The sequence below is a fragment of the Crocuta crocuta genome, unplaced genomic scaffold (genome assembly GCF_008692635.1).
Source record: "Crocuta crocuta isolate KB4526 unplaced genomic scaffold, BGI_CrCroc_1.0 scaffold48, whole genome shotgun sequence".
Classification (NCBI taxonomy): domain Eukaryota; kingdom Metazoa; phylum Chordata; class Mammalia; order Carnivora; family Hyaenidae; genus Crocuta; species Crocuta crocuta.
This window is the reverse complement of record NW_027533089.1, coordinates 5,894,309-5,916,665: the sequence shown is the minus strand read 5'-3', so window position 1 is coordinate 5,916,665 and position 22,357 is coordinate 5,894,309. Positions and strand designations below refer to the sequence as shown.

Here is a 22,357-nt window from a genome sequence, read left to right as displayed (position 1 = left end):
TTGTCCTTGGGAATAATCAAAAAATTATCTACAAGGCAATTAACCAAGGATGAAGGAGGCTGTCAGTATACTTAGAAGAGGAGGGAATTCAAATTTTGGAGGATAAAAACATTAATTAAAAAGGGAATAAAATGCCATGAAGTACAAAGTAGACAGGGCCCACTGGGCATTTATTTGCTCCTGGATCTGAGGAGAGAGAAGGGGTGTGGTGTCAGCCTGTGAGAACATAAAGACTGTCACATTTCAATACTTTTCCATTAAACATAACATAACATAGAAATCTACCCTCAAAGTATAAAGAGTAGTTATTGATAGTATTCAAAACAGATTACCTCCCAAAGTGACTATTTCTAACAGTCATTTGGATAGACAAGTTGTATGATGGTTATTAAAAAATCAGTTATGTCCAATCACAACTAATTTCAAATGATACTGATAAATTTGAAAGCTTGAGAGAAAAACAACAAAGAAAACACAATATTTGGAAAATAACATGTGATATAAGAATATCTAAACAACTGGGATTTTTAAAAAACTGAATAATAAGAGGATAAATAGTAGTTTAAAGCTTTGGTCAGGAATATGAAAATTTTTTGACAAAGAAGTGTAACTAGCATTTAACCATATCTCTGCATAGAATGCAAAAAGGAGCAGATAACAGAAAAAGGATCTGGTAAGAGTTAGGAAAAAAAACTTTGGCCAAAGAAGTTTATGCAAGATCAGAAATTTCATATGGCTATATCTACAAACATCTTGCCTAACTCACAGTTATTTTCTCACATAAATCAGTCACTATGTGAAACTGTTACTTTTTTCTTATGGTAAAACTGTCTTTCAAAAAGATTAGACTTAATTTCAATTAATTTCCTTTGAATTTAGATGTTAAGCTTTCTATCAATTGGAGACTGTGTAATCATCTGACGGCCTAACAGGTTTCCATTTAATTTCCTCTATTTGCTTATAAACAACACTGTTACACTGGAATCATGATGCTTTTCAAAAATTAAAACCTCTTCCATTAAAAGTAACCATCCATTAAACTAATTTAAAATAATGTAATAATTGACATGGTAGTTGTAATTTCATTGAATGGATACTAAGAGCATATTTTTTCTTATATTATTCTAAGAATATAGAGTTTCTATTTTTTTCAATACCCACTTGCAAATTGTTCTTAAAATTGTAAACGAAACACTCATTAAAGTTAGGAAACAAGAAATGCATAGTGGAAAGAAAAATATGTCTATTTTAACTAGCTATGTGAAACAGTTCAGATGCCATTTAAAATAACTTGGAATGGTATCAACTATTCTTCATTCCTATATCATAGACTTACTTTAAAGTGAATGAAATGGGGAAAAATACCCTAAGAAATCACTGAATAACTATTTCCCACCTATGCGATAAAAATTTAGAATACAGTTGCAAAATTTTTATTCTTCCAAGACCCCCATCAAGAGAGTTGAAGCACTGAGGTCTTTCTGGGCGCTATGACCAAGAGAGAATGTTGGTAAAGCATCTCCACTCAGGTGGAAACAGTGTCATCGTCTGCTTCAATTACTTCTTTCTCATTGGTTTTAATAAAATAAAACATCTCGTGATCACATTACAATATTCCATTTAGCCTGAACCAGCTCCATTAGAATAGCTTTGATTATTGTTAAAAATTGACTTTGTTATCTAAGTTTAGTGAGTGTCCATCACATGACCATGACTCTTCACAGCAAGTGCCCACTATGCTCCCTCTTTCTGTTGCATTTCAGGATTTTCGATTAACTTCAGTGACATACCCTAACAAAAGAAATGGGATAAAAAAAATCTAACCATATAATTTCAATGAAGGCCCAGGTCATAATTGTACATGAATGAACTGATGGCTTCCTATAATTTCCGATGTCCTGAATCAAAGTCCTTAATAGATTAAATTGTAATGGGCAATATCACTAAATTAAATTATAGAAACCCAGAGTCATTCAGTGAAAAAAAAAGGTAGCATAGTACTTATATTCTCTGTCTATATACAATAGAGAAGAGTGAACATTTTGTGATGAAACTAATCACTAAAAGTGACTGATTTAGTTTGGGTTTTAGTTGCAACAGAAATATCTAAATAGTTTTTTATTAGAAGAAACTTTAAACTAGTACTAAATCAGAGGAAAAGGACATAGGACTCAGCAGGAAGGCTAGGTCTGGGAGTAAAAAACTAAAAGTAAAAGCATAGCCAAAAAAAAAAAAAAAANGACAAAAAAAAAAAAAAAAGAAAAGAAAAGAAAGAAAGAAAGAAAAAGGAAAAAAAACACCCAGTTTTAATTTATTAAAGTCTTCTTTACAAACTAGTTAAGGAGAATTATTCAAGTTATTTATTTACTATCCTCTTCATGAATAACTAATTGACAGCCAGAAGCAAACTTCTATTCTTCAGAGTAACCCCACAAAAGATTTTAAGACCTCACGAGTTTATGAAGAGTTTGAGAATATAATTTAACAAGGAGGTACTTATTCAGTATCTGAAATTTACCAATAATTTTCATCTGTCCTTTTTAGAGCCCTAATTTGCATATTCTAACTAATGAAAGCCTATCAAGTAAGAAGAAAAATCATATTTCAAACACACTGGAGTTTACACAAATAAATTAGAAATCCATTTAGCTGACTGACAAAGTTATAAGAGCAGATACCCAAGAACACCAAGCCATAATTGGTTTTGAATCCTATTTCTTGGCCACAGTCTTGTATTTGGTTCTTTTGTGATAGTCATTTTCACTCCAAAGATGTACTAGGAAAATGATCTGGAACCCAAATTACTCTCTAGCTAATTCCTTAGTTTTTATATTAAACATTCACTGACATTTTGAAGGTAGAGTTATTGGATATTTCACCACTGAGAAGTTAACATCCTTGTCAAAGTAAGTTGCAGAATAAGATAATAGAAATAAACAGTGAGAAATGATACATTCCTAGAAATGGTAATAAGACCAAAAATTACCGACTAAAATGCAACCTGAAACCCTAAAATGAACTGCAAAGTGATCTATAATATTTTGTAATTTTTATATTTCAGTTAACACTCAAATAAAAATTTAAGCAAGTGTTGCTCCAACATTAAGTATTTTCCTTTGATAATATTTCGCTGAAATTTACCTTTTCAATGAGGCGTCTTTATTTTTCATAGCACTTATGATCTTATGTACAAGATAGTATACTTATCTTTCATATTCATTATATGTTATGTCTCTCACCTCACTGAACTGTAAGCCTTGGAGGTAATGAACTTTTGCCTGTTCTAGTCACAGAATAATTCCAAATCCCTAGAACAGTATCAGGTATGTAGTAGGTTCTTAATAAATATTTATTGAATGAACAAATGTGTGAAAGATTCTATGTGATGCATAATGATTAATAAGGGAGGCGTGTTCTATCACACTTATTCAACTTATGAAACAATTTTACCTTTCCATTTTGAAATGTCAGTACTTTTTCTAAAGTCACATAGAAGGTCACAGCTGTTGAATACATTTAAACCTGAATTTGAAATTACTAAATCCTTATTCCAGTAGTGAACTCACCTGCCATATACCTACATAGTCTGTGTATATGTATCAAGATCAGAATCAAATGCTTATGTCGCTATTTCTGTACCCATTACTTCTCTTTCTATACCCCAGTGTATCAGCACCAGCACCCTGATACTTAAATGCATTCCATTCGATCACATCTTATAAAAAATGCATTTTGTCAGTATGTACTTCACTTCTGAGTAGAAATAACTAGAAAGATAGATTTGACAGTACTCCACCCAAAGGTATATAAGGGGATGAGCTCTTCAAGAGAACTGTTATAGAATCAGAGATGAGGACAGAGTTAGGTAAAAAGAACCAGTGAACAAATGGCATCAGAGAAATACAGGATGATGATGGAGGGTTTAGGTCCTTTAGGTATATGAAAAAGACATGAACTATCTGCTGGAGACAATTTTGTGTGTGTGTGTGTGTGTGTGTGTGTGTGTGTGTGTGTTTAAAGACAAATAAAAATGGATGCTGACTAGCACTCATGGCCCAGCTGACATTAAACAGTGTTAAGTTGAAGTAAGTCCAGTTGGAAGAGCTACTTGAATTCTCTAATAATATTCAGCAGCCCAGAAGTATAGAAAATGAAAGGTTAGATTAACTATGGATTAGGGAGCTGAACAGGGTGAAAGTCAGTTACAACGAAAGAGACACAGAAATATTGTGTCTATCCCCTTCAAATGCCAAGTCATAATTCTAAATGCAAGGGTTTTCCCTCTCATAACTGTATTAAGTATATCTAATAATAGTATTAAGTATCTCATAATACAGATTTTAGTTCACACTTTAGTTAATTGGTTTAAAAATATGTTCTGGCTAAATAAAACTAAAGCTAATGGTAGAATTGATACATAATCTATAATCTCCATCACTTAAAAGCCTATGTATAGAACTTTCCATTTTTAACAAAATCATTTGGAAACCAATAGTTTACATGGCTGGAAAGTCTCCCTGCAGTTCCTGGCCAGAGCTGAAGGGGAAGTCCTTTGGCAACTACTCTGTACACCATGTTAACACCTTCATCTCCTCTTTACAAGCTGGTTAAAAAAAAAAAAAGGAACTCCAACACATTCATTTAACAAATTCACTCAACAAATACATAGTGTGTTTCTACTGTATACCAAGCAGTCAACACACTGGGTGACCAATGTTTTAAGATGAGGCCTGGTGCAAGAAGATAAATTGAGCAAAATGAATTTCCTCTTTTGAAATCTGAGCCAAGAGGTATTAAGCTAGTGAGGCATTTCATGTAGAAGTTGGAGCTGAAAACTACCATGTAGAGTAGGTCCAAGTGTCATGTGCCAGGCAGAAGTCCAGGGGAAGCAGAAACAAGGAGTAAGCTCTGGAGAGAGAAAGAGAACGAGATTCCTCTGAGGGAGAAATCATATGGACCATAAAAAAGGGATGGAGAAGATCTCTCCCGAGAATTGACCCATTGCTTCTTACAATCCTAGTCCCAAATTCCACTGATGGCATAGCATACAATAGGCTACATTTTCTTAAGGTGCTTTGAGTGATTCTCTGCTTCTTGATCTAAGATGAGCCTAAGCAGAAACCACAATTTGAATGCTTATTTCACTATACAGTTTTGTGAGGACATATAGTATTCTACATATACTCACATACTATGATCCACACACCAAGTACACCTCTACTCTACTCAGCACATTGTTGATTAATTTTTTCTATTTTTCATATTTCTTCTCTTCTTAGCATCCTTACTCTAAGAAATAAGCTGTAGCCTGAATATGTGAGTCTTGAGTAGGTAGGGAAGACCTGCCTATTACTGATATTCTCTTCTTACAAGTTCTAGGAGGGGGCTAGGCAATGTGAGCAGTTGGAAAAGCATTGGCTTTACAAGTGTAAAACCTGATTTCCGCCCTAGCTCTAGTCATGCGACTTTGTCTACATTACTTTCATCCTCCAAGCTTCAAATGGTGTCAAAGTGCTGGCATACTTCAAAGATATTGTGAGTTCAGTTCTAGATCATCACAATAAAGCAAATAATGCATTAAAGTCAAATGATTTTTTTGGTTTCTCAGTGTATATAAAAGTTGTATTTATACTACCCTATATTCTATTAAGTGTGCAATAGCATTATGTCTAAAAATGTACATCCTTTGATTAAAAAATACTTTATTTCTAAAAATGCTAGCCATCATCTAAGCTTCCAGTGAGTCATAATCACTGATCATAGATCATCAAAAACATATAATAATAATTTTAAAAGCATGAAATATTGCAAGAATTACCACAATGTGATACAAAGACACAGAGTGAGCAAATGCTGTTTGAAAAAAATGGTGCCAACGGACTTGTTAGATGCAGGATTCACACAAGCCTTCAAATTTGTAAAAAATATCATATCTATAAAGTGCAATACAGTGACACACAATAAAACAATTTCACTCTTGGGTAGGTGTGGAAATACTGTATGTAGCAGCAGCTAAAACCAGCTCATGGTAGAATGTCAACAATCTTCACCCTCATGTGTGACTTGCCAAAGATTACATTTGGAAATAAGCAAGCATCTTTTCTGGACCTACTTATAACCCACTTGCATCCTCCAGTCCATACATTTCTCCATGTTCATGAAAGTAAATTCAGGTGATATTCAGTCCTAGTCATACATATCTTCATATTTTTCTTGAAGTTGGTGTTCCTTCTTCCTTCCTTTCCTTCCTTCCTTATGTCCCAAGATACTTTCTTTAACATTTCCTTTCTTTTAAAGGAACTTCCTTTAACCATTCTTTTGGTTATGGTCTCCTGGCAAAAAATTCTCTTAATTTTTCCTCAGTCGAGAATGTGTTGATTTATCCTTTGTTCCTGAAGGATATAGGATTCTAGTTGAAAGCTGTTTTCCTTCAACAACTGAAAAATATTATTTCACTTCTTGGAGTTCATGCTTTCTAATGAGAAGTCTATTGTCATTACAATTGTTTGTTCCCTGTAGGTGAAATGGTTTTTTCTTGTTTCCAAGGTCCTTTTTTTTGCCTTTAGTTTTCAGAAGTTTGACTATGATGGATTTTGGTATGGATTTCTTTAGATCAATCATATTTGAGGTTCATTCACCTTCTTGAATCTATAGGATTTTGCCCTTTTACAAAAATTGGGAAGTTTTGAAACATTATTTCTTTGTCATTTCATCCTTCTGTAACCTCTTCTCTGAACATTAGATCTTTTATTACAGTCTCAAAGTTCCTTGAAGTGCTGTTCATTTGTTTTCTCAGTTTTTTTTCTCTGTGTTGTCCAGAGAGGTTAATTTCTATTGCTCTGTCTTCCATGTAACTGATTCTTTCTTCTGTTGTCTCCACTCTTCTGTTGAGTCCATTAACTCATTTTTAAATTCTAGTTATTATAATTTTCAGTCCTGAAATTTGGTTCTTCTTTATATCTTCTATTAGCATTCTGATACATATTATTTCCACCTTAGATTGTATTTTGTAATAGGATGTTTACTGTGATTATCAAATAGGCAACGTATTTGTTCTCTAGTTTCTTGCCAGAGAATATCAGTGAGGAAGCTAAACTCTGTGCTTTCTAATTTCATTCAATGCTAGGTAGTAAGAATCCATAACGGAGTATTATCTGAGAGGCAACAGTCTAGTAATCGTATGAAAAATTTTATACCTGGGTCAAGTCAGACCATCTAAACCTGCATATCTGGCCTCAGGGAAATGCTTATGTTATAATGTGCCAAGGAACTATATTGGGCCTTTGTTGAGGAACATTATAACAAGTTAGTGTATAAGTAATAAATGATATGTAGGAGTGCTATTAAGAGTATAATACACTACCTCTCAAAGTATCACATTATGACAATAATAGAAGAATTTCTCACAGCTCTATACCACAAGAAGTTGATCAATTTATATTTATATTTTGAAAGTTTTATGAAACTATTAATTTCCTGATTTGGCTGGCAGGAAATTCAGAGTCAAATTTGGTAGATTTTATGTATTGGCCTTACCTTTGACGTCATTCTTTTTCTTTTTTTTTTTTTTTCAACATTTTATTTATTTTTGAGAGAGAGAGAGAGAGAAAGAGTGCAAGCAGGGGAGAGGCAGAAAGAGAAGGAGGCACAGAATCTGTATCAGGTTCCAGGCTCTGAGCCCTGATGTGGGGCTCAAACTCATGAACCATGAGATCATGACCTGAGCCAAAGTTGGACACTTAACAGCCACCAGGCACCCCTCACTTTATTTTTCAATCAAAATTTTACTTTTACCCAGATTTCTTCATGTATTTGCCTTTTTCCCAGTTCTGCAGTGTGCATTTTAGTACCTGGTTTCATTGATTTTGGCAACAGAGAGGGAAAAAATATTTTTAAAAGATAGAGGTTTCATAAGCCCTTAGTAGGGTGGGAAATAAATCCCAGGTTTGTTTTCTAACTCACAACAGGAACTTAATGAGTGCTGTCATTTTAACTGCACACTGTCTCTTTCTCAGGAGACCCTATAAGAATATATTTGTTATCACATAATTTACAGTAGGTGTGTTAGATGGAGCTTTTTGAAGGGGCAGACAAACACAAGTACTACCTGGAGGACCGAGGCTCCACTGTGGAGAAACTGAAGACCACTTTCAGCTGAGTCAATTCCGCCAGTGGCCAAAATGGGAAATCCAGGCAAAGCACGAGCAATGGACGTCACAGCTCTCAAAGCAATAGGTCTGATTGCTGTGCCTACAGAAAAAGAGAATAATCAATGGTTAGCATATTGACTAGTTGAAAATACTGCCTTATAAGTATTATTAGGTAATGGCAGTATTGTACTGGACAAAAGTCAAATTTCTTTATCTTTATTTAAGATATATATATATATATATGTAATACATGTACATTGCCATGTTTTAAAGTATGTTAATTTGATGGATGTGTATTTATTTTAAGAATTCTGATGCTATTATTGCAAGCAAACATGTTATACAAGTGGATATAGCAACTCTAGAACTCCTGCATAAAATACATGCATAATACAATTTGATATACAGTAATGTGTAAAAGATTATATGGAATGTTCAAGCATCTGTTTTAAAAAGAACAAGGAACAGCAGATTTTGAAAAAGAAAAACAATCACATACAGTGCATAAATAGACATACAGCTCTGTTATGTTTCCACTAAGTATAAAGCAGCTGGTGTGACTAGAGATACTGTGAAAACAAGCAAGGTGCTGATGAACTTACAGATACCATATTGCTTTTTACATGTATTACTCACAATTTGATGAAATATAGTGAGCCTCATCTAATTTTTCAGACATTAGAGAGTTTCAACCAAGGTAGGGACAAGTTGCTAGAATTCAGTAATTAAAGAGTATATGCTTGACTTTTTATACTTTACTCAGCCAGACATTACCAATATATTATTCCCTGATCACAATGAAAGCCTCACGGACGGACAGAACACTTGGGGGACATTTTTAAAATGATTAACAGTGCTAAAGCTGCTTTCAACTCTCAAGGGTTAACACACTCTGAAGTAAATTAATGCTTTCATCACATTGGAATGTAATTTTATATTTCTGGTGTGGACTCCTAAGTCAATGTTCTATAAAGGTATTTTCTGAACTAAAAATAGTTCTATCTGTGCAAGAATTTGACATTACCTCAAATCAGGGTTCCACAAAAAAACACAAACAAGCAACTGGTAAAATCACCTTGTGTGGTGAGTACTGTATTATCACTTCCACCACAAGCATCTTCATCAGCATTATCAATGCATATTTATGGGAGTGTTCAGTTTGAGGAAGCAAAAAGAATTTTCCTTAAAGTTAGTGTGTTTGTTTTATCCTGTTCATATGTATTTCAGACGATACTGAATTTATCTGTAACTGATGTTTTTGCAGCTAACACCAAAAATGTTTGTGAAAATGTCTGTTCTTACTGCTCCTACACCTTAAAAAGCTTCCACTAGATATTAATGTCTCTCAGTCAGGAATGTTCAATGCTAATACTTCAGAGTTCCATAATGGACACTGAAATACAAGGCAATAAATTAGGGCAAATTAGAAAACTGAACATCAGGATCATATTTCTACTTCAAAATGTTTATTAGTTTTTCTAAGTCTGTCTGGTTTAACCATAGATGAGGTAACACAGTAGACAGGAGAATGCATAGCAAGAAAACACACCCACACTGACATTCACAAACATATTTATGTATATAAATCTTTAGCTGTACTGAAAAAGATATCGAAGTAAGAATAAAAGTTAAATGAAAGCATTTTAAAGGAAATCTGTAATTTAAATAAATCTTTTAGATAGACATATATCTATCTGCTTCTTATAACTGACATGTTCAATACATATTAAGCTGATGGCTTCTACATACATGTTACNCCCTAGAGAGTAAAGGAAATTTGAGCTAAGCAGATAAATAATTTATTTCTAACTGCACTGTTAGAAGACTATCATTAACACTAAGGGATAAGATTTCAAAGTGGTACACAGGGATTTGGCCAAATACTCCAATTGATATTAATGGACATCAAATGGCAAAATCCCAGAACACAGCTTTGAAAATTTAACCAGTTACATTTAAAGGGCAACATTATTACACAGGTGTTAAAAAACACCAGCAAATCCTCAGTGGCATTTGAAGATGTCCAATTAGGTCAATAAGACATTTTCTATTTCATGGTTTTCTTTCTTTTCTAAAACTTTCTAATCTACCTAATGAACACGAAAATCTTTCAAACTAATAAAGGTATCATCTTAAAAATTAAGAGTAATTATGTTCTCTGAGGAAATGTGATCTGAAAATGAAGGAATGGATCCCTCTGTTACTGGCTAATACTAAATTCAGTTTTTATTTCCATTATAAATTCCATTTGATTAGTTTTCTTTGTAACTCAACTGATTTAATATGAAATATAATCTACCTGTTCTCAGAGAGCATTTTTATGGGGAATAGGTTTTAAAAATGACTTTTATCTACCATGAAAGATTTCTGGAAGGAAATCTTTTGAAAGTATATAAAAGGATCTTTCTAAATTGTTATATAGAAATTTGTTTTTAGTTTTAAAATGACAGGTACAAAGAAATAATAGGTTCAAGATAATAATAAAAGTTTTGGTGTAAGGAAAAACATATCTATCAATATTATACAGAACTGTACATATGTCAATTAAAACACATAAATATTTCCAGGATCACAGCTATTCAGATAAAGATTTTTACAACTTTGTCACCGCTACAGTAACTAATGATTTTAGACAAAAGACCAGAGAGGAAGAAGCCAGTTTGAGAGGCTTAAGGAATTGAATATGGACTCTCTCCTTAAGAAAATGAAAAGGTTTAAATCAAGAAATTGAAATCCTTTAAGCTTAAATGAACTCATAGGCAACATGTAATTTAAATTAAGCCCTCATCCACATGGGGTGGCCAGATGAACCTGATGCCTAATGGGAAATACCAAGCCATCCTGTTCCAACTGTGTGGAATGAATCAAGTTAAGAAATTCTGAATTTCCAAATTTTGAACCAAGTTGCAGGCTTACAAACAAACAAACAACAAATGAACTAGAGTCCCAACACTGCTGCCAAGAGCTCTGATTCTTCTAAAGCTGCCCTACTGGAAAAGCTGGTAGACTAGAGTTGAACTGTTAACTTTTGACATCTAATCAATCTAAGCCTTCCTTATAGTCACATCTGAAAATGCAAATCAATGTGCTGAGGTCATAGGTCTTCTCTGAGACATTTCATAGAACATTTTTTGCATTGATTCATGTTCTAGAAAAACATTTTAATAAGCCAGAGATTTTTTAAATGTTTATTTATTTTTGAGAGAGTGCAAGTGGGGAGGGGCAGAGAGAGGGCTACGGAGGATGTGAATGGGCTCTGCACTGACAGACTGACAGCAGCGAGCCTGATATAGGTCTTGAACTCAGAAACTGCAAGATCATGACTGAAGTGGGAGGCTAAACTGATTGAGCCACCCAGGTCCCCTGCCAGAGATTTTTAATTAAAAGGTAATCAGTCTGATTTGGAGGATTTTTTTTTTTCTTCAGAAAAATGATACTATTATTAGCCAATATCATTTTAAATGCAATTTAAAAAATGCTACCATTGGGGCGCTGGGTGACTCAGTCAGCCGAGCTTCTCACTCTTGATTTCAGCTCAGGTCATGATCTCACAGTCTGTGGGATCAAGCCCTGCATCGGGCTCTATGCTGACAGTGCAAAGCCTGCTTGGGATTCTCTCCCTCTCTCTCTGCACCTCCCGCTCTCTCTCTATCTCAAAAATAAACACTCTCTCAAAAATAAATAAACATTTAAAAATGCTACCATTAACCATAGTATTATGTATTGATATGTAAGTATTAAGGTATTACAACTTAATCAGTTTCCTTACTCAGGCCTCATTTATCCATTCATCTGTCCATCTGTCTATCTAAAAAATGTTTATTAAGGACTCATGCCTTTTTAAGAATTGCACTAAATCTGAAAAGCTTTCAGGAATGATCCCAATTAATCAGTTTGTGTCCTAACCATATTGTCCCCAAGGATAGGTACACAAAACACTAGTCCTAGTGATTTTAGGAGGTAGTTTTAGGGCAAATAATAATGAATCCAATTATTCATTCTGTAGAGATGTTCCACTAGGAAAAATTCACATTCATTTAAACATCATACATTTTATAAATACTACTAACATGAATTTCAGAAAGAAGGTAATTTGAGGATGAACTATTTACAGCATCAGACAGACAACAGAGCCAACCACTCAGGTTCAAATTCTAGCTCCACTACCTGTAAGCTGTGTGACTTTGTGAAAATTTCTTAATCTCATTGTACCCCTGTTTTTTCATTTATAAAATAATAAAATTTTGCACAGGTATTTGCTATTCTAATCTATACTACCCACAAGGACCATTGATTTCAAGGGAAGCATTTATTCAGTTTACTTTGACAGTGCCAGTTATGTTTTTGCTGTGTATTTAGTAATGTGTTGAAACCATTTTTTTTTTTATTAGAGAATAAAGCATGATGCCTATTATGGTAGAACTTGATATCCCCTGAAACCTTAGGAGGACCACACATACACCCCCCTTGCCCCCTCTCCTAATGGCTCTCATTCAGCAGTGTCATTATATTGCTAAGATCACTGTAACTGACTCCAAAGGCAAAAAATCTCAAAGGCAGTCATCAATATAGTTAAGATTTTTTTTTAAGAATCCAAGGTGCATGCACAAAACTAATATACAAGGATTTTAATGACAACATCAGAACTCAAGTTTATGGTGAAAAGGAGGTAGAGCATTACTTTGCATGACTAAATCCTTGAAGAGAAAGGAATTTTTAATGGGCAAGATAGTGTGGAACATATGCTAATTTTGGATAACTGGAATTTTGAATAATTGAGTTTAATTCCGTTTGTTTTTTCCCTAATCATTTGACTCCTAGGACAGCTACTGCTGCACAATTAATTCTTAGAGCTAAGTCCACAATAAACTCCCTGATAATAGCCCTCGCTGGCAATAAAGCAGAAAGTGGATTATAATACTCACTCGTGCTCACTGTGTATACAAAAAGAAAATGTAGTTTTAATTTGCTTACATTAATTAAAATACAATGAATTAAGTAGATAATAAATTCATTAGAAACTGAACTTTGTCTAATTGTTAATAATTTTAATATCATCCAGAAGACAGAAAATATTAGCAAATCAAGAATTTCAAGGATTTAGGAGTTGAAAGATTGATTTTTAAAAAATACACATAAGTCAAGCACCAAAAAATTTATGCTTTACTAAAACAAGTTTAAAATGTTAATAAACTAATATACTGATAAATATGTGAAGATAGCTATTTAAAAATACATCTTTACACATGGATTAAAGTCCTCTGAGAAAATTAGGATAATTCAACCAGAAACTGAAGTACTAAAAGGATACAGGGTTATATGTAGAGCTATAAAATTTAAAAAGGAGAAATGGGAGAAAGAATTGGTTTATGTTGTTATTTTACTTTTATTGAAAAAAATGAAAAGTTTCTTATGAAAATGTTTTGATTTTAGTTGAATATTTCAAGAATTTTTTCTAAGTCTTTATATCTTTATGACTGTGTTTATTTGCTTCATAATATATTCACTATGTTCAGAGTCAATCCATATTCAATAACTTGGTACCTAGCCATGTGCCAGGCATTTTATTTAAAAATTTTTTAAATGTTTTATATATTTCTGAGAGAGAGAGACAGTGTGAGCAGGGGAGGGTCAGAGAGAGAGGGAGATACAGAATATGAAACAGGCTCCGGGCTCCAAGCTGGCAGTCAGCACAGAGCCCTGTGCGTGGCTCGAACCCACCAACCTTGAGATCGTGACCTGAGGTGGAAGTAGGATGCTTAACCAAGTGAGCCATCCAGGAGCCCCCAGGCATTTTATTTTAAAGTGAAAGAATTAAGACTATTCGTCAAAGAGGGGGCTGTTTTGCTTTCTGAAAGTATTAGCTGCTGGAAGTGGAAGGATTAGGAGTGGCTGTTCATGAAGTGATTTCCATACGCCAGACCTGAGGCTGAGGGTTCATACAGATTGTGCAATGTAACCCTCACAGTTTTGTGAGGGTAGATGCTGTCATCTCTATTTCGTACATGAAGAAAGGGAAGCTCAACTGAATAAATAACCTGTTTGATGTCATACAGTTTAAAAGGGATAGACTGGAATCAAACACCAAGTCTCTGTGACATGAAAGTCTGTACTTTTCAGCTGTTACTAAGAAATGACAGTGCAGCCTTTCTGAAGAGGATCATCTTCATATAGTCTTTGCCTAAGAAAACCAGTATAAGTATGGTCTATGGACTGATGCTAAAAGCATAGGTTCTAAAGTCCAACCAATGAGGTATAAGTCTCAGCTCAGTTACTTAATATTAGTGTGACTTTGAGCAAGTTCCTTAACTCTCTTAAACATAATTTTCTCTATCTGTGAAACAGGAACATTAAGAACAATATCAGAACAAACTGGGAGGATTAAATGATACAATTCATGAAAAGCATTTGGCATAGGGCCTGGTTTCTAGTATCAATAGCCTAATCACTGTCAAAGCCAGAGAAAACTAATCAGGAAAATAAACATTCAACTATAAATATGTGGGGATAAATACTTAATACTTAAGGGATGTTAATTAACCTCTTAGATATCAAATTTGGAGACTTTTTTTGTAGTTCATATGTCATTTCATTGCTAAGAAATATACTTTGAGTCTATGATTATAAATGCATATATTTGTATAAATAAATCTTTATAAGATTTATAATGCAATTGGAATATCTAAATGTATATGTCTTTTGATCCAGAAACTCCACTTTGAGGAATCCATTCCATTTGTACCTAGACATAAAGTTACATGTACAAAGATGTTCCTTGAAGTATTATTTTTTATAGCAAAATAGTGAAAACAACATAAATTACCACCAACAGTTATACTATTAAATAAATTATAGTTCACCCATATACACTATCTTAGAACATTTTTAAAACTAATGGAAATATCTCTAGGATATAATGTTGAAGATGAAGAATAATATATATGATTTGGTTCTGTTTTTGGTTTAAAAAAAGTATGATTACATTTAGTATCTGGGCATGTAAATGCATAGAATGTTGAGTTTTAAACTGTTAATAGTTATTATCTCTGGGGATGATACCGAAGAAGACTTTCAGGTTTGCTATCTATACTTGAATATTGTTTTATTCCTTTAGATAAAAAGTGTTTATAATCTACCTCTGCAATAAAAAGTAACTATTTTTAGAATGCTCTGAAAACTTAAATAAAGAAATAGGCACCATAAGATTTTCTGTTGTGCAACTTTTATAGATGGTATATGTGATGATTCTATACTCATATTCAGAAAAGCACATTTGGTCTCTCATCCAATATTTTAAGTAAAATATTAACAAACTCAGAATATGTCTGGGACATAATGATCTCTCCCTGCCTATGCGTACACACACACACACACACACACACACACACACACACACACACACTACCACAATGTATGAAACAGCTGAAAGGAATCCCAATAGTTGTCTTCAAATATTAAAGGTTAATCATAAAGAAAAGGCTTCAACTATGTTTTCCTTAAAAGATAAATGGCACTAATGGTTCAGCATACATTATTGGTTTTATTATTATTACCTTATCAATTTGTTGTAAATTCAGCAGCACAAGTAGCTACATTGGGACATCCCTATACCTTGAACCTATATGGATACAGAGCATGTAGCATGTAATAGAAATGGCCTTTCTACTTTTGGAAATAATATAATGGATGAGATCTTCTACTCCAAAATTCAAGGACACCATGAACTTTATCGTGGTAATTTAAGGAGAAATTTTACATGCTCTGTGCTTTCCAACAGATATCAGTGATGAAGTTATCTTAGAAAAGAACCAAATAGTTAAAATAAAATTTTGACATTAAATACACTCACACTCAATATAGAGACTCCTCTTTTGAGTGTTTCTAATTGCCAGGTGTTTTCCTACGTGTTTTTGCATACATTGTCCCAATGACATTACCATAGATATCTTTTTGTCCCTATTTTTATACTTGTATAAACAGAACTCAGTAGAGATAAATACCTCACCCTCAGTGTCACTTAGTCAGAAAGCATGGGCTCAGTATTTGAATCCAGGTCTACCTAACTGTAGGTATCATGCTCTTGACCATATGCTATACTTCCTTATTTTAAATGTTTGGACAGAAATTAAGTTACAGAGAGAGGAGTTAATAATTTTGTAACTAATAAAGATATACTGTCTGTATAAGAAAACCAAGAATATTGGCATTATATAAATGTTGGCTAGGAATTAGATTAAAGGTTTGGAAGGAAGTAATTGTTAGAACTAGAGTGACCATATAACCTAGTTTGCTCAGAAGAGTTCCAGTTTATTATACCTGTATTTATTTGTAATTACATGATGTAATTATAAGTAGCATCCTCTTTCACTTTAAAAGTATCCTAGTTTGGATGATTAAATTATAGTAATAATTATCTACATGAATTATAGCACAAAGATAATTGTGAAAGCAAAGTAAAATTGATTTAGAATAAAACCATAATCTATGAAGAACTCAGAAACTAACTATATTGTCCAAGACTAAAAAAATGGCATGAAGAGATATATGTCTTGAAATGTTACTAGAGGGAAAAATATACGGCACATATATAGGATTTCTAAGTATAATTAGTCTATATGTTCTTTCTATTTTCAACCTGTAGGTGGCCACCACAAGCTACACTTATTAAACAACTCATTAGTAGCATTTTCAATACTGTCATCTTCAGATAATTAGCAATTTATTTAAATAGCCAATTTCTGTAGAAATAATTGCCATGAAATGCCCTGAACCTACTTTTTTATAAACTATAATAAAAGTGTTAAGATAATCCCTGACATTTGCAAATGCCATTAGTTCACCTTTCCTTTTGATAGTCCTATGGCATTATGTTTAAACAATTACGCGATAACACAGCAGTTTAATGAAACAGTACAGTAAGCACATTCTAAAATATGGCCAGTGAGGACACTCAGATTTAGAAGAAAATCCAGTGTGCCGACACGTTTACACACAGAAAAGATACACATTCAAGAGAAAAAACAGTAATGAAATAAGTACATTATTGTTATTTCCAACTTGGTTTAGTTTTCTCAGTAGATGCTCCAACATATGTACTCTCTTTGGAAATAAGAATGGAGAGTTTTGTAAATTGACTCACGTAATTGGCTCATGTAAATTAAAATCATATGAATATATGAATATGTAAAATGTACTCATCATATTATTTGTTCAGTAACCTCCACACGGGAGAAAACAAGCAGGGAATTTTCCTTTCATTTTTAAATATTTAAGTATGTTTTTACTTACAAAATGGTGCAAATTTTCAAAGTAGACATATCAAGCAAAACTAGAAATGGTTTTTAGATCTCAGCTGGTTTTTAACATTTAAAATGGATGAGTTTTTACTTTTGGTTTCTTACTTGCTATTCAGCTCTCTACTCCACTAAGAGGGCTCAGGCAATGTTTCTGAGTTGCCAGAGATAAAACTCTTTGAGACTTTCATAATTTTTAAGCTGTTGCCTTTCATATGATAAAACAGAGTTAGAATTTGAAGTTAATGGTGACATCCTTTTACGGTTAAGATGAAATAATTTGAGATTCTACTGAGTACTAGATGCTTTGTTACATTATTCATACATTGTATAGATACTCACAATAGATCACAGACGCGTTATCCCCATTGTACAGATAAGGAAATTCAGGCTCAAAGAGGTTAAATGGTATGTGCACGCAAGAAAGGCAGGGGTGTGTGGTAAAATTATGTATTACAACAATAAACCAATTAGTATACAATATGACATTTTAATTTGAGGGCTTTCTTATTTTCCAAATTACCATATGCCTCAGCCCTTCCCAAATAAGTACTTCTGGCAATGCTTTTAGCTTATAAATATAATGAGTTTACCTATAAATACAAATAAATGGGCTATTCTTAAGAATACACATATTTTCTTAGCCAAGAGATTCAGAATCAAGACTTAGTGGACGTGGTATATAAACATTTCTCATGGAATTCTGCTTAAGGAATGTTCAGGGCAAATGTTATCCTACCAGAAAAAAATCTCCCCAGTCTATGTCTATTCAAATGGCTATTAGAGAAGGAGAAAGAGGAAGATTATAATCATGATGATAATGCTGATGACCACAATTACATTTTACCCCTGGAGAACCCAGAAAAATTGAGAAGTGAGCATTCTTCTGAAGACATTAAAAACAACAACAACAACAACAACAACAACAACAAGAGTTACTGCATCCACCAGGATCTTATTATTTCCTTTTTTTGGAGAACCATGATTTCTTTCCTCTCTGAAATTCTGTACTCTTTTCACCCTGTGGGTGCTTCCATGGTCAGGGTGTCTGTGGTAGCACGTACCGTACTGTAAAACCTTTGCTTTCATTCTCAGGAATACATTCTCTTTTCACTTTACAATGAATCACATGTGTAAATCTCTGTGCCCTGTGATCAGACTGCATTCCTCAGAGTCTGCGGAAACCCAGGCTGTACAGTAGGCAATAGGTTTTGTTCTCTTCAAAGACAGTACTGTGGAGAAGGATATCTCCAGCTGGACACTATCTGTACCCCAAGAACCAATGCTTTCTATAAACTGACTAGGCACTTTGGAAAGGAGGGGCTCTACTGATTAGTATTTGCTCTACTGATTTGTAATTGTCCCCTTAAACACATGACAACAAAATTTCATCCTAAATTTCAATAGGCCAAGAAATGTGAAATCGTTTTCAGTCAAAATTATTTGCTGTACCCAGCATCTTGTCAGTTGCTAAAAGGCAGCAATAAAGGTGCTTCCTCTTAGTGAGCTTATGAAGATAAAAAAATATGGGCGATGCATGTCCACATCCTGCTTGTGGGGGACAGAAGAGTCAGAGGACAGAACACCGAAGAGGTCCAGGAAGGCTTCATGGCGGGTGAGGACTTCAGCTACGCTCTTGAAAGATGGGCTAGGTTGAGAACTAGGATATGTCTTTAAAAATTTTTTTTAATCCTTATTTATGAGAGAGAGAGAGGGAGAGAGAGTGTGTGTGTGAGCAGGAGACGGGCAGAGGGAGAAGAAGACACAGAATCTGAAGCAGGCTCTGCACTGACAGCAGAGCCTGATATGGGGCTCGAACTGTGAGATCATGACCTGAGCTCAAGTTGGACACTTAACTGACTGAGCCATCTAGGCACTCCATAGAACTAGGAAATTTCAAAGCTGGCAAGGTTTGGAACAAGGCTAGCAAAACTGTAGACGCAGTCACTGAACAAATCATGTTTATGAAACACTTACGTGAACAGCAAAACTACAGTGGCCTCACAGATTGGGAAATGGTACACAAAGCATTTAAACTGGGAGAGGTGTTCCCTGGTGAACAGAAGAACAGTCCTTCTCTCACCCCCCAAGCCACCACCATGATATTTTATTTTTAAAAATGCCTTTTAAAATATGGATCTGGCATAAGAATAAACAGGTTTGAATTTCAGTAGTGTCCAAACAAAATATTACAGTCTGAAGTAAGTCTGGATTTATTTGTGATAAAAAATTTATTAGGGAAAACCAAAAAGAATATATACTGTATGTACATGTCCCTGGCTGCAGCAGCCTTTCCATAGATTATAAGGGTCTTTCTAGTTTGATTAAAAAAGTAATAGGATTTTTATCTCTCAGAAGAGACAAGGGTTATAACTAAAATAGTAAGATTCCCTTTACACGATATAGAGGGCTCATGTAATGAAAGAAAATACAAGTTCTACTCCAGTCAACATTCAACAACTGCTGCCCAGTAACGTAATTTTCGTTTTCATAGATGCATTTATACTTTTAATAAACATAATAATTATTGCAGGAATCTTTCACCTGTATGAAATAGAGTGCATGACCAAGCGATTAGGGAAGGGAAAAGAATTTAACACTACATTACTTCAGATAAGCTCTCCTAGAGTACTACCTAAAGGAACTCTCATACTACCCTGCATCGTGGGGATATGCATCAGTCTTGAAACCTCCTCTATCATGCCCTGGGCCAGCTATAGGCCCAAACTGGACATCTATTCTCAATTTGCACAAATCAGTGTGGCTCCTGGAGGCCTTGATTGGGGGCTTTGAACTCTTGAGTTGGAATGCTCCTCAGGCAAATGAATGGTTAGAAATGAGTAGCTACTTAGATAACCATGGTGTGAAAAAGAACTTTCAATGGATCTAAATAAAACCAGAGAAAATCAAATAATCTATGTAAAGCAGGTACCATGATGATAAGCACATACCAAGTGCTTAATACAGATTCCAAAAACAATAAAAATACAATAAGGGAATCATATGAACAACTTTATGTAATAAATTCAGCAACTGAAATGAAATGGACAAATTCCAAGTAAAATACAACTGACCAACTGACAACAAAAACCGGAAAATCAAAATAAAAAATAGCCCCATAACTATTACAGAAATTGAATTCATAATAAAAATCAAGCCAACTACAGGCCCAGATGGCTTCACTGGTATATTCTATCAAACTCAAGGAAGAAATAACACCAGTCTTTTATAAACTCTTGCAGAAGATAGAAGAAACAAATCCCAAGTCATTTTATGAGGCCAGCATAATCCTGATACTGAAACTTGAAAAATATACCAAAAGAAAATAACATTATTGGCCCATATCCTTCACTAACATAGACCCAAGTATCTGTAATAAAATATAGGAAAAAATAATTCAGCAGCATTGTGGTCAAATGGAGTTTATCCCAGAAATGTGAGGATGGCTTAACATATGGAAATTAATTAATTTGTAATTTGTAATTTATGACATTAACATAAAATAAAAGTATAAAAGAGAAAAAGGCTGCACGAAGTACATTTAAGAAAATTCCAAATCCAGCCATGATCCAAACTCTTAGCAAACAGGAATAAAAGAGAGCAGTCTCTGACAATAGGGTATCTAATGAAAAGCATATGGTTTTTAAAACATTATATTTCTCTATATACTTTATATACTTTCTTTGTATTATATACCCTGTCTTTTTCCATACACTAGCAATAAACAATCAGAAAATAAAAATTTAACATTTACAATAGCACAAAAAAGTAAGAAACATGAATAAAGTTGTGGAAGATATTTAAGATCTCTAACTGAAAACAACAACATATTTCTGAGAAAAATCAGAGAGGCTTAAGAAACAGAAGAGATATAATACATTAATAGGCTGAAAGGTTCAATACCATTTAGATGTTAAGTCTCTCCAAACTGATATATAGATTCAATAAAACCCAAGTCAAATTTTCAGTAAGCTTTATATGAAGAAACTAATGATTTTAAAATTTACATGGAAATACAAACAATCTAGAGTAAACTGAAATGATCGTGAAAAAGAAAACAGAATTCAAGGACTTTCTCACATCAGGACTTGCTATAAATCTACAGTATCAAGACACTGGTTTAAGAATATAGAGCAGGATGAAGTTCAGAAATAGTCCACACGTATAAAAAGGTCAATTGATTTTTGACCACGTTACCACATCAGTTCAGTAGGGGGAAAGAAAAGTCATTTTAACAAATGGTGCTAGAATAAATGGATATTTGTAAGAAGAAAAAAAAAATTCTTGACTCCTATCTCACTTCATATAAATTTTTCTTAAATCCAAGCTGTATTGAAAATCTAAATGTAAAACCTGAAACTATAAAGTTCCTAGGGAACCTTGAATTAAGCAACGATTTCTTGGAAAGGACATTAAAAGCTCTAAAATTAAAAAAAAAATTGATAAGCTCATAAAGAAGCCAGAGTCTAGGAAAAATATTATATTTATACTCATATATTTGAGAAAGAACTCATATCTAAAATGTATAAAGTACTTCTATAAAGCAATTACAAGATGAATAATTCAATTAAAATTGGCAAAATTTGAACAGATATTTCAAAAAAGACTACATACAAATGGTCAATTAGTACATGAAAAGTTACACCATCTCACAGCCATTAGAATAGTCAAGAAGACTGATAAAACCAAACATTGACAAGGACGTGGGACAAGTGGAGCTTTCAAACATTGCTGGTAAGAGTATAAATTATAAAATCACTTTGAATAATTGTTTGAAAATTTCTTTAAAACTTCGGCATGTATCTATCCTATGGTTCAACAATTTCATTCCTAGACTTTCACCCGGGAGAAATGAAGACAAGGCTACAAAAGTGTATATTCAAAAATGTTCACAGCATCCTTATTTATAGTAGC

The 22,357-nt window shown here is 33.6% G+C and overlaps 1 protein-coding gene across 1 annotated transcript in view; it reads right to left on the bottom strand.

Moving 5' to 3' along the window:
* Nucleotides 1-22,357, bottom strand: part of DPYD (dihydropyrimidine dehydrogenase) — an 805,636-nt gene that overhangs the window by 137,501 nt on the left and 645,778 nt on the right. The window contains exon 19 of the mRNA XM_077746119.1: nt 8,108-8,250. Within this exon, the coding sequence (XP_077602245.1) occupies nt 8,108-8,250 (143 nt within the window). The remainder of the gene's footprint in view (nt 1-8,107; nt 8,251-22,357) is intronic.